At 41.5% G+C, this 14363-nt stretch overlaps 1 protein-coding gene across 2 annotated transcripts in view; it reads right to left on the bottom strand.

The window, feature by feature from the left end:
• The window catches only part of LOC122572965 (zinc finger protein ush), a 201600-nt gene extending 189784 nt beyond the window's left edge, over positions 1–11816 (bottom strand). For both annotated transcript variants that reach the window (XM_043738744.1, XM_043738743.1), the window contains exon 1: positions 11351–11816. Coding sequence is in view for 1 of the 2 variants with exons in the window: in XM_043738743.1 (XP_043594678.1) it covers positions 11351–11390 (40 nt within the window). In the remaining variant the exon portion in view is untranslated. The remainder of the gene's footprint in view (positions 1–11350) is intronic.
• Between the last annotated feature and the right edge of the window lie 2547 nt (positions 11817–14363).

The raw sequence follows: 14363 nt of genomic DNA, 5'->3' as shown, positions 1-14363 counted from the left end.
GAAATCATCGATACTTAAACGATCGCCCTATCTTCGCGATAAAAAGAACGTACACGAACTCTCGAACCAGTGAGCCAGTACGCGATTAAAGGCCGAACAATGCCGGTCCCGAAAGATCCCGTAGATCGCAGGGCAACGATTCGCGTAATTAGAACGGGACCGTGGTAGATGATCAGATTTTTCAACGAGGCTACCACGATCGCGACAAAAGAACTCGAGCGATATGGTTCGCTCGCGAACGCAAAACGACAGAGATACCACACGGTGGGGGTTTCGTTGTATTGTTTGAAGCCGCGACCGAGATTATTCATATCCACGCGCGTACGTCGACGGCACACTGTCGATTAGTCGTCGCGATGCTTTTGATCGGCGGATCGTACGAACGTGACGATCGCCAGGTTGAAATCTCCTATCACTGGCTATCAGCTCATTACGCTAATATTCACTCGGAATGCCAGACCGATACGATATCTCGATCGTGCCTCTCGCGATTCGCAAAGGCCTTTTTGCGGCTCTCTCTCTCTCTCTCTCTCTCGCTCTCTAGCTCTCTCTCTCTCTCTCTTTCTCTCTCTCTTTCTCCCTGTGTACGTGTAACCGTTGCATACGAACACACGTTGTGCCATTTTTGGAGCTGGTTGTGTTTCACCCATTCCCAATACCAAGCACTTTCGCGAAATCATATCCGCATTTGCGATCACGTCACGGCTTATCGACTCGATTTCGTTTCGAACACGATACACGACCTCCTGCTCCGAGTAGTTTAAACGCTTTTCAAACAGATGTTCCTGCTCGTGATTCTGCCCGCTGTTTTGGTATCCCGCGTTGAGTGCGAGTTACGCCAGCCAAATTCAATTATATTGGCCGTAGTGTTGCAACCTGAATTCGTGAGATACGAGCGTATAAAGAAGGAGAAATTAAGAATCGTAAATTCTCTCGGGGATTGTTAAACGGCTGCACGTTCCGCGTTACATTCCTAATTTAACGGCTAACCCCCGAAAACAGTAGAGGAGAGAAGAAAGACAGAGAGAGGCTCGACGCGAGCTCTTCACTTAACACGAAACACATGTCGGCCGCATCAAGCATGTTCCCACCACGAATCTATTAAACCTTATCGAGGGTAGACTATCAAAAAATTCTCGGAACAAACGCGCCCGGTCACGAGGCTTGAATACAACGATGAAAAGAAGAGGGTGGGAGGAAGGGAGGGAGAGAGAGAAGAGGAAAGAGCGAAAGGAGGAGAAAGATGGAACAGGGAAAACGAAAGAGAGGAAGAGATAAAGGAGAAATCAAGGCAAAAGGAAAAAGAGGCCAGTTGTGTGTGTCCAGCATCGGAAGGTACATCGCGGTTATCGGCGTAAAGCCGCGTTTACACGCGTGTAAAGCTGGTACGAAGGCTGGTTGACACCGTAGCGGAGAGGGCTAGCGGAAGGAAGGCTCGGGAAGGAGGCCTAACACACGCGGACGGGATAAGGGAGAGAAGAGGAGAACTCGCAGACACCATTCCAACGATGCCAGGGCCGTGTCGTAACAGGCTGGAGTGACACCACAATGCGGTGTAGCAATTTGTAGGCTCGCCCTTCGTCCTTCCTCCCCTGGTGTCTCTCTGGTGCCGCACAGCCTCCAGCAGCCGCCTCTTCCTCCGCTGTATTTATGAGCTGAGTCGAGAGAACGCCTGTATCGGTTCCTCTCGCGCCGCGGTTAAGGCAGGAAGGACGATGCAGGGCGCACGAAACGAGTACACACACGGCCTTCTTCCTCTTCTTCTTCTCTCCTTGCGAGCAACCGAACCCGCGCCGCGCGCCGATCGACGACGAACGTATATACCAACGGAGCAAGAAGACGAGGAGGAAGAAGGGGAGAAGAAAAGGAAGAAGAAACGCGAGTGAAAGAAGAACAGACGTAACTATAGTAAAAGGAAGATAAAACGAGGGGGAGGGAGAACGAGATAGAGAAAAGGAAAAGGGTGATGAACAGAGAAGGCGGTTTGAACGGAGGAGGATCGAGAGAAGAGAAGGGCTAACTAGACGAGATCAACGCCGCGATAGTTGTCTCTCGTGCGTTTCTTCGCAAAGAAGAAGACACGAGGGGAGGGAGAAGGAAAAAGAAGGTGGACCGATGGCGAGGAGAGACTCGACGAGGTGGAACAAGTTGGCGAACAGAGGAAAACAAGAGGGATAGAGAACACAAGGGGAGAGACATTTGCGGCGGTTGTGGATTCATGCGTTTGCGCGGAATAAGGGACCCAGGCGAGGAAGATAAGGGACGCTGATGGACCTTCCTCTTCTCTTTGCTTCTTCTTGTCTCTTTCTTCTTCCTTCTTGCTTCTTCGTTCGCCTTTTCTCGTCTTCTTCTTCTTCTTTCTCTTGCTTTCCTGCCATCCACGTATCCACACGTACGTACAGACAAACGTATACGTACGTGTAACACATACAGCGTTCTTCTTGCTTCTCCGTCTTTTCGTCTTCGCCGTTTGCTTCCTCTAGTTCTTCTTCCTCTTCCCTTTCACGTCACCCGCTCATTGCACACACCAGCGGCCGATCGACACTGATAGCCGCAACGACTGTTCGCGGGTAACCGGCCACAACGGAATTTGCGACTTCGCTTTTGTGCCTTCCTTCAGGATCCGGTCAGGGAGGGAAGCGTGCCCCTTTGTAACCGATAGATTCGAGCACGAGATTTCGGGAATCTTCACCCGACCAATTGAATTCCTTTCCTGCCCTGGCTATAACCGATTCCGAGAAACGTAATTAACCGTTCCGCGTTCGACCGCTCTCTCTCCTTTTTTCTTTCTCCTCCACACAAGCTGTCTTTATATAAATCGTACGGAACACGGTGGCAGGTGGTATCCGATCGTTACGCTCGTATCTTCGGCTTATTTCTATCTTCTCTTCAGACATTTTCAGATACTCCCACCATTTAACATTTAAGCGATACTTTAGGGTCTTGAATCAGATCGAATCTTACAAACTTTCTTATAATTTCGTTCTTAACGCTTCTCGTACGTAGCCTCCCTTTTTTCATTATCACTGTGCATAACTCTGTTCGTTTTAACAATTCTTTATTTGCCAGTGGAAATTGTACAAAATAAATGCAGTTGAATTTTGTATACAAACTACTACTTTACATCTAACATAGTATATTTTGTTTTAACGAATAACAATCTTTGACAAAGCTGAGACGAAACCTGCAAAAATACGAAACACAGTAGCGAGGCAAACTGATAAGCGGATTCGACAAATTCCAATAGCACGAAGATACACAGACGGAAACGCCGTGTACTCGGAAAAGAAAACGAGGCGAGGCGAAACGTTAAAAGATGAATGTCGCCATCGAGAAGAGACAACAGCACGATCTGCTGAAAAGGATTAATAAGTGAAAGATTCGATATTTAACGCTTCGACGACGATTACAGCAGGAACTTGAAGAACGCGACAATCGAACCGTACGAAACGATCCTCCCCAGAATGGTTTTAACCCCCGTGTCCAGGCGAAACGAGCCGATGCTGCGCGCAGATATTACTTACGGGCAACACGATTCAATAAAACATCGTATAAAATCATTGGTTATTAATTTGACGGCTACGCTCGACGGGGGGTGATTGCTGCCTCTCCACGGGGTGCCCTTTATCCCTGGCATCGTCGATTACCGCCGCGATACAAGCGGAGATCCAGCCTTCTCCTGTACCTTGCCACGAAAAGGATTCGATATCTCGCGACGCTGCTTTTTCAACGAAAAATAATCGAGATATTAAGGAAGGCAGGTGATAGCGTTTCGACCTGTTCACGCCTCGCGGTGTAAAGCAGATTCAACGGAAGCGAAGGCCGAGAGTGAGAAATAGTTTTCACGCTAACATTTATTACCTTTGCGCGATTCAATTCAGAATTCGATATATTTCTCGTACGACTGTCCCTTGTACTATCAACGTCTGTTTCGTTTCTCGTGGAAAAGGTATAGAATCGCGTAATTGAAAAATGTGTTCAACCCGTAACTGATATGGTGATTATTTTAGTCAAGTAGACAATACGTTCAGAAACTTACTGGTAGGTGGAAATATAAAAGATGTGCTATTGTAGGATCTTATACTACAATTAGTTTATTTACGATAAATGGATTAAACTGATGTTGATTAAACAGGAAACGATGGTTTTTAAACGAGAACTAATCACAATAACGTATTATAATTAAGACAACAAGACAGTTAATTTGCAACTCTCGTCATCACGGATCCAACGCTCTCTCGACAACGCTAGTGTCGCGTAGGAGACACAAGAAATCACGAAACCGATAGATCGCCGGTGATCTCCTTTCATCGCAAAAGAAATTTGTATATGATTTTATTATGCAAATCCAACGGAGTGACGGTTCAAAGTGTTACAAGAGACTGGGGCGAGCGCTTATTTTGGAGTGTTTTTATACTGAGATTTTAGTCCCTCTGGAGGGGTTGTCGTCTGGTGTATCTCAGAGGCGCCTATTCCTTTGCTATTTGGTTCTTGTTTCCTGTAGTATGCAGGATGTCTAGCCTATCCTATTACTGTTTCTGAGCGGGCGGCCTTCTTCAGCGTGTGACACCAGCAACACTCTCTCGACAACGCAGTTCGCACTCTCTGACTTCTCAACTCACAATGACTGTTGACACGTTGGTCGCCTAGCGTAATTCGGCTAAGTTTCCCGCGGGGCCCAAATTGGCGGGGGCTAAACCGTCGGTCCGATTGCGAGATTCCGAGGGATCTCATGGCAGATATCCCAGATCTTACATTTAGTCGCGAAGCATACTTCTTGTGATTCTTTCATCCTCAAAATGCTTAATAAACAGCATGAAAATATATTTGAAAGTGAGGAGAGTAATATACAATAGTAGAAAAACTGGTATCGGCAGAAGTGAGCAGATGGTCTCATACGCCACTATGATACGGAAAAGCATCAAGTGGTATGGGAAATTAGCATTTACTCTTAGGAACAACTATAGTAAACGCCCATATTGTGTACCAAACAGCCACAAACAAAAAATACAGATAAAAAAATTTCGAGAAATTCTCGTTTCCGATGTGTCCTCAGAAAATACTGTGCTCGACAACCATCGGAAGAAAACGAAGAAGGCGTCCCACCATTTGCAGATTCGTAAGAATCAGCAGGGCAAGCCTATAAGAAGGACGTGCACCCTACGTTACGAGAAGAAGAGGGAAATTGTCGCACGCCAAGAAGCGAGAAAAAAGGTAAAAAAAACTAAAACATATTGTTCGAAGTGCCCAAAACCACCCCAAATGTGTTTGGGATGTTTTAACGAATACCATGCGACATAGCATAATGTAATATTTTATTCAGAATATAAATTAATAAAAATAATAATTTAATATTTTTATGTTGTATATCCTATATTTAATTAACTCCAAGGGAAGGGAAAAGGGCAAGAAAGAGAAAGAAGGAACTAGAAGAGGTGAAAAATGGAGGGACACAGAGGGAAGCAGGAGAAGAGCAAGAAAGTTGGACAGGAGACCAAATTGTAAAAGAAAGAAGAAAGAGAGAAAGAGAAGAGAGGAGGAAAAGGATAAGGGAATCCAAATACAACAGATACTACAGGAACATAACCAAAGATGAGATGCCAAAGTACTTGGAAGGGAGGATGAGGTGGAAGGACAGGAAAATTATAGCCAGATTCAGGCGTGGAAACGAGACCAAAGCGAAGGAATACTGGAAAGAGGAGAGAGAAAAAAGTTTGCAGACTATGTGGAAGGGAAGAAGAGGACCTGAGATATGTAATAGAAGAATGCGAAATAACGGGAGGACCAAAGGACATGGAAAAAACACTGAATGAGACCGGAGAAGACTAGTGGATTTAAGAGCAATAATAGAGAAAAGAAGGGCAAGGGGTGGAATGACAAGAAGGTAGCACAGCAAGGAGGCAAAAAGAAAAACCAAAGTGGCAATAATGTGTAGTCATAAGTTGCAATAGTTTGTTGTCATTAGTTTTAGACGCTAGAGGTAAGAATATGGTAAGGAGTGCAATACGATAAATGTAAGAATTGTAATCCGAAAGGCACAGACTAAAATAATAATATTTAATTAACTCGAACAAGAAGAGCGTCACCCATATTTGGGTTACGGGGCCCCCAATGAAGCATACCCGTCACATAGATATGGGTAACGCGGCGACCAACGTGTTAATTCGTTTTTGTCCCTTAGCAACCCCTTGTCTTTTGTCTTAGCCCTACCACGCACATGTTCCGCAACCATTTGTTTATAATTCGCCCAATATCTCCCAGGCCTTTCGTCCACGTTACTACATTAACGTATGTTGCATCTACTCGTTTTATTTGAAGCTTACCAATGTACATTTTATCGAGTAGCTGCTAGTACGCACGATAGCTCGCGACAAAAATTTCTCCAATTAACTTTCCATCGACGAATTCCTAATTCGTACTACAATTTACCATCTAATCGTTTCGCGTTACCGATAGAAAATTCAATAACCCTTGCTCTCCATTAAAATTCCGTTAAATCTTAGTTTAATCGTATATTCCATACAGCAAATACAAGAAAAGCAAGAAAGCAACGATTCGCCGATCCCTCGGCGATCGAGGCGAATTCTTAGTTCGCAGACGGAAAGAGTTGCTGCAACCAGGAACCAGTAATAACGAGTCGGCGATGACGCACCGATATCCAAAAAGGTAAAACAATTTTCTCTATGCTGCTTGCGAGATATCCCGACGATAAAACTGACTCTTACAACGACAAATTTTTCACGTGTATTCAAGGTAAGGAGGGAATTATGCGAACGAAGAAACCGAAAAGAAAAACGTTCGTACGCGCTTGCTGGATACGAAGAGATAAGAAAAATCGTCTGGTGACGTCAATTATTTTTAATCTATCGCGTTGGTTATCGAGCACGAGGACCGTGCCTCTTCCGCGAAGGACGTATCTCGCCGTATAAGCGTTTAATCGCGCGCGTCCTTTCCGAAATCGGCGAACTTTAGTTGCGCAACCGGCCGACGCGCGTATTTTAAAGTCCTCCGCGACGATAAGCGGCAGATAGGTTAATCTTTAAAGCGATCGCGTTGCACCGTCGCGAATTTCAGGCACGTACGAACGCGGCCGACGAAAAGCCAGGAAATTTGAACAATTTCGTGAAGAATCGTTCTGTAAATACGAAACTATTCAAACGCTAGTATAAAAAATTATTTATTAGAAACAACGTTCGCTCTTCTTCATAGAAATAGCAGCGGACTGACTATGCATTTAGATTGTCTGTGTTGGATCTCGTGCCGGTAATTAACGCAGTAATAAGATGCTAATCTCAAGCTCGTCAAATTTTATGAATACTCTTATAAACGTTATAAAAGTATGAAGTTGCTTTAGAAGTACGATACATCGGTCGAAATAGTCTCCGATTAAATTAAAAATACAAAAAGCATAGAAAATTTCTCGTACTCTTCGAACTGCCGATCTCCCATCATTATTAACACTTATTTCGCGTATCCATTATCAACACTTTGATTGTCACGTTGGTCACCTCTGACCGGCCACGGTTTCTCTGTGATCCCATGGTGGTCATTGGTAACCGGAGCGCTTGAGCTTCTTACAATTGTAAAAATTGAATGAAAATTGACAATTAGGGCATTTTGAATATAACCGATAAATAGGTGATACTTTGAAATAAAATGTGCCCCATTGAACGATTAGACATTTTTATTAGAACATCGATAAAGAAAATGAGAAGGAACCTTGCATCTAACAGTGCACTGTGTTAAAACACTTTAAACATAAACGTGGCTCGTCGATACAATCTGAACAATAGATGGTCCGATTTTTATCAATTTTTGATCCTAACTGTTTAACAAACCATTCGAAGGTGAAGTTACCCTTAAGAACCGGCGCAGAAGCAACGAGTGAACCAAGAAAGGCCTGCTCGTTTCACGATCGCTCGTTATTAACTCAATTACCGTTGTTCCCAATTAGCAGTCACGCGCGTGGCTCAACGTGCCACACAATAATTACAGGGACATTAACGTCCAGGTGACAAAAAAGCGGTCGAACATCTTTTAGAAACTTCCACGAAAATTACAAAAGGGGAAAAGAAAGAAAAAGAGGAGGATGCGAACGATCGGAGACGGGAGACGACGTTTAAACACGTTGACTGCCGCGTCATCCATATTCGGATGACAGCAAAGTTTCTCATAGGGCCCCGTCATCCGTATTCGGGTGACGCTTATTTGTCCATTTGCGAAGAATCGTCGTAGGTATTTGATAAGATTTTCCACAGAAAGTAATAAAACTATTGAATTGTTATAAAAGTAATACGAAAATGGTTTATTAAGAAAATTATTTAGAATGTAAAACTTTAAAGCATTCTATACAAAGCTGAGGTTAGTCGGGATAATTTGGACAATAAGTCGTTGTTTTCTTAAAATTCTCTCGCGTCTTTGATCGGTCCGTTCTTTTATCTGCGTAACATAGTTTGCATGCGCGTCTAATGCTTCTTCCGGAATCATTTTTCCGAACGATGATACTATGCTGACTCCGTTGAGGACAAGGATTTTTTGTATTTTCAGACAACCCTAATAATTTTGCAGCTAATAATTCGCGAAATCTTCGAATATTTACATCCTCCCTTGTTGCAATTTTATAAACCGTCAAAGCGTTTACAACAGAAATTCCCAGAAGCAGTTGAATGCCAAGTTTTCGGTGCCATTTCATTCCTTTTCTAATTGTGGTGGCATAAGAAACCATTTGGTAGGAAGAATCTACATCACACTCGTGGCCTGAAGGAGATCTCATTGAAAACATTGCGCGGCAGTCAACGTGTTAAGGATAACAAACGCGGTCTCGTCGTGAAATCGCGTGTTAAAACGGTTGTCTGACTACGAAAAAATCATTGAGAATACTCCGCAGACTAAGAACCCTTTGTTAATTAACTGCTTGAGTTACAGTGACTCTTATCAATATCCAGGATTATTCCTTACTAGCAACGATAAACCTGCGATTGAATCACATGCTGTTCTCTTCCCGTAGAAGAGAATAGTCTTCCTGTGTAATCCTGTAATAAAAAATGCTCGAGAACTTAGAAACCTTGAAAAAGTGAAAAGAATAAGATAATAGGAAATGACAAGAATTATGAACCTCCCCGCTGTGACAACCGTTTAAACACACCAATTTACATAAAATATTGCCTTTTACAAAGGAAAAAACATGGATCGCTAAATGATGCTTTTACAGCCGATCTTGAAGTATTTAGAAACTTAGAGCAAAAATATTAAACGATAGAGAGTAATAAGAATTATAAATCTTTGCGGCGAGACAGCCGTTTTAACACACTGTGTGCGGCGTGGCGATGAACAGCATGGAAAGAGGAGCGGAGAGGAGAAACACCCGGTTCGACGAGTCGCGGCCACGTGAAAGTGGCCGGCGACTTTCGTGATCGCGGGGGCCACGTGATCCAGCCGCGACACAAGGGCGGCGAGGGACGAAGGATCCCGTCGGAATCGGCACCCGCGATCTCGTCTGGCCTCGATCGGTTTTACGTCGAGATCCAGAAACATATACGTATACGCCGAGATACGAATTCGTGCAGCCTAACCGATCCCCGTTTTGCCAACCCGATACCATCGACAAAGGTCCTGCGGAGTCGTGGAAGCTTTAATTGGTGGCTGTAGGTACACGAGTGTCGCGAATCCGCCTGATTGCGTAAGAATTGGCCAAAAAGAGATATTGGGAAGCACATTGGGAATGGCGAGTGAAGAAATAGAAAATTAGCTTTACGAAAAAATAAAGAAGAGTGTGATGGAAGAGACTTTTAATTTTTTCAAAGTATCGAATACTTTGGATGCGAATTCTTTTTCTTTTTCATAGAAAAGCAATTTGGTATGATCGTCATTGAGACAAATATTGTTTAAGATATTAATTGGATCGTTAAGTGTGTATTCAATGCTTAATTATAGAATTTTTGCTTTATTACTATGATCTAATGGAAGATTTTTAAAACTGCAATGCATTTGGATGAAAAACCTTTGATAAACAAATATTACAGGTCAGCGATCAATTTTAACATCAAACAATTATATCGCACTTTTGGCGTGTGAGCTACACGAAGTGTGCTGTTTCTTCTATTGGTATACACGCGTCTGTGATAAAAGAACTATTAGTGTTGAATATATGAAGAAAAATGTCGTGTTCCAAAATTAAGAATTATAGTTTATAAGAATTTTGCTTCTTATGAAGAATATAAGGTTTGTTTCGCAATAGACGATAGTAATGTCTAGGTTACAATGTGTTGCTGTAAGAACGTAAACAGTAATCGTACCGCAGAATGCCAGAAAAGCGATACAAGACCATTTCTAAGTAAAGACGCAATAAGTAGAATGCGTTAATACGACCGAAAACAAATTTACCAACGATAAACTCATATATAATAGTATACATCAAAGATAATATTTGAATATCTACTTGTAATAAAATGGCGTCAAGATTAATATATAATGGCTTGTGACAGATATGTATCTACTACGTATATATGTAGATATAACAAATTTATCGAAACATATTTCCTAACTTTAATACATTCCGATACACGTTGACACTTCAACGTATCACAGCGTTATATAATAAAATATTAATTCCAATAATCTGTAACGGTATTGTATCATTTTCCCTGACTAACGTACAAATGTGAAATGCAATGATTTCTATGACATTGGCGTACGCACGCGGTTCGAGCGCTGCATGTGTGGTCAACCACGTGATCCGCGAGAGCTCGAAAGGTCAGCTGACAACAATCGACCTGTCGAATGACAACTGTTCTCTCCCAATACCAGCTAACCTAACATTCCAATCGATCGAACGAAACAGATACTAAAAAAATTACAGAAAAGATCGTTCACATGATTGATTCTCTGCAAAAGAAAGATAATTCAATATCCCTGTAACGTTAAATCTCGATCGAATAACTTCGAAGCTATCTACGTATGTTCCCGCCAGTAAGATATCACGATACAAACGCTGATTGGCTAGACACGTTATGCAGTATCGAGCTCGTTCGAAAAGATATAACCGATAAAAAATGGCGGAAAGAACTGTTGTCTCCGAGAAAGAATTCTAACCGACGCGAATCAGCCGAGACAGTTTGCATGGCACGTAAGCGCCGACTGGAAACGTGGTCTGACAAGCAAAGACGCCCAATCACCTGTCAAGCAACGTGGTGGCCGGCTTAAAAGCACGCCGTCGAGAAACCCGTTTTTCCGGGTTGCAAACACGATTTAACATGCGTTACGTGAGAAATACGAACACGCGGAACGTAGAGGAAAGAAAGCGGCAGAGTCACGGGAGAAATGAAGGAATCGCATATCGGTTACGACTCACGTTTCAGTGGTTTTGGATTGCTCTGCTTGCGGCGTGACATCCTCTGCGTTCTGCCATCACCAAATCAGCTTCGACATGCTTGACATCGTTGCAGGTACGCGCGAGAAGACGAAGGTCGGTCGTCCCAGATCGTCGTAACGTTGTTGACATATAACAAGTGACACAGCACACGAAACGAAAATTTAGGGTAGACGAAACAGGTTGGTTTGTAAGACGACAAAGCCAGGGAGACAAAGAGATAAAAAAGCAACGAACAACGAACACTTCGACAGGCACAAAAATACGATTTTTCCGATCACCGGACAATATACGTCTCTGATAAATGATACTTCCTCATCGATTTCGGATTGTTCTTTTAACCCGCTCTTGTGGTTCCTTCTTACCCCGCGTTCGCAGTCGGTTCTCGCGTTTTTCACGCACAAACGCCGATGAAAAACGTATACACGCACCACGACGTACTCGTACCGCGGCCGCTGTCAGCGAGCAACTAAACAAACGCGATACCAAACAACCCCCACTCCTGCAAATGCAGCGTGACTACGTGCTACTAAGTAGGGGAATCGGTGAGGGGGGAAGCTCCGCCCATTACTCGAGTTCAGCTTTTGAAAGCGGGAAATTTTAAAGATGTGTTTACCGGCAGAGAATGTTTGTCGAGTGTATCAGATGGCGGTAGTGCGTCGATGTACATGATATCGATTATCTGAAATTCAAATTAAAGGAATCCGACAGATCTCTGGAAAATACTGATAAAAGAAAATAAAAATTAAGATAAGCTATATCATTTTTTCAATTATAGAACGAATTCAATGATTGATGCAAAATATTATATAAATATAAACAAAATACAATCTCAAACGTGATGATCGATTATTGACATTAATATTGATGATAGCTATCATGGGTTTTATTTTAAAAAGTCTGCTTTATGGGTAGCAAATAACTTTTGATGAAAAATAGTTATAACTATTGGTTGGTAACTTAGTAGAAGTTCTCTAGCGACATCTACGGTCGAATAATATAGTTTTAACACATAATGTAGTTATTCTCATCTGGTAATCAAACTGAAATTTTTTAAATTGGCAACGGTAGATATCAGAGACATCATGTGTACCGACAAAGATATATTTTGCACTATCTGCTTATACGTTTACACGAATCTTAATGTTAGTTAGAATTAAATATAGAATGCGTAAATAAAATTTTAATTTCATAGTTACGATTTAAAAATATAATATAATGTTCTCATATCAAGCTATAAATACATATTGTTGAAAATTATTTTGTTTTAATTAATTTCTTCAATTTGTCATGCTTTCCTATATAATCCTATCCTAATCCTATATAAATATAGTAATTCAATTTTTATTTCACAGGTGAAATATTTACAGTTTTATTTTACAGGTAAGATATCATCGTCGATGCTTATTTCCCAAGGTTAAAACTTCCACTCAAGGCATTTTTATCCTTCATATTTATTTGCTTCTTCGGCCGTGGATGAGAAGTATGTATCCTCAATCCGATCCAATTTTTACGTGGCACCGTTTCTTCGAATGTAAACAACTCAAAGACCAATTATTCCCACTTCTATTACTGAGAAAGAAAGATACGTGCTATTTTCGGTCGTACAACGAGACTGAACTCAGACGATGTACCAAATGAATTCGCAATCGAACTTCGCGATATATCAAACACATCTCCGCCAACAATACGAACACTGTCCTCTATCGAACATACTTTTGGCCACGAGTCGCTGAGAATACGCGTTACTTTCCATGAAGGGCTATGACCTGTTTAACAGACACGCCCCATGCTTTCAAACCCGTGGATAACATAAAGCAAAAAGCGAACCGAACGCAGTAATAGACACTGTACGCTATACGAACGTACATAAATCGCGGATTTTTACGCATTTATGGAAAATTTAGAGGTGTAAACATTTATTGGCCAAACGTACCTATAATATTTCCTTACTTATATTTAGAAAAGTATAAAATTGCATTAGTATTCGCAATCTAAACATAATACGGAATTCTATACTTCAGCTGTAACGAATACGGAAGATTTCGAAAAACAGAGAAGAAAGAATTAGAAGGTTAAGTCGGAGGCATCGCCAAAAATAGAACGATGAAATTGTCAACAATTGCATTTGTACAACAACAAACTACAAATGTAACGTATAAACGATGAGATATGTAGTTGTAATTCTGTCGAAGTGCTGTCTGAAGGTCGGACAAAGGAAAAGACGCCGCAAGGCTAATGGCGAACGCAGAAAATTTAAAAAACAAAAATAGTTACAAGAAGGAACCATCGCAGTAAAACAGTCGCAAAAGTAAATGCATATTTCTAATCAATGCGTAATTCTAATTATATAAGCATAATATAGTTCTGTAATCGTATCGAGTAATAATTATTAAATAATTTAGCATACAGTACTGCTGCAACAAAAACACTGATGAAATAGCACGCCCTTAAGTGAACTGAATCGACGGATGCGCGCGTGTCCGCAGGCGAGCCTTCGTGTTGACGCAAATCGAAGAAAAGCGTTACCTCTATATTTTCAAGCGAAGAATCTCGAACCTTGATAACTCGTATATAGATAAACATCGAGATTCTATGGAAACATTCTCGAGTTTACCAACTTTTCCTTACTACGTGTTACAAGGCAGTTACAAAACAATTAAGTTTGATAGTGCAATTTTATTGTTTGATAAAAATTTTAATTTTGTATACTCATAGATAGATTTCATACATATCAAATAAATTGTATACCAATAAATTGTATAATCCTTGATATAATCCGTGTCACAATAATCTGTGATACTACAGTAGCGATATAAAAATTTAATTTCTATTTGATATTTAGGATTAAGATTTCGAATAAAAAAAAATTTTGAAATTTAATATTTAACGCACGAACCTTGTATCTTTAACCAGTTTCCTACTTAAGCTTTGCATTATTTCTTTTTGGCGTCTTTCTTGACACATACTAAACACTGTGGTTATTTTTGTACGT

The sequence above is a fragment of the Bombus pyrosoma genome, linkage group LG11, assembly GCF_014825855.1.
Source record: "Bombus pyrosoma isolate SC7728 linkage group LG11, ASM1482585v1, whole genome shotgun sequence".
Lineage (NCBI taxonomy): Eukaryota > Metazoa > Arthropoda > Insecta > Hymenoptera > Apidae > Bombus > Bombus pyrosoma.
Note: the sequence above shows the minus strand (reverse complement) of the source record. Positions and strands in the feature narration are given on the sequence as shown.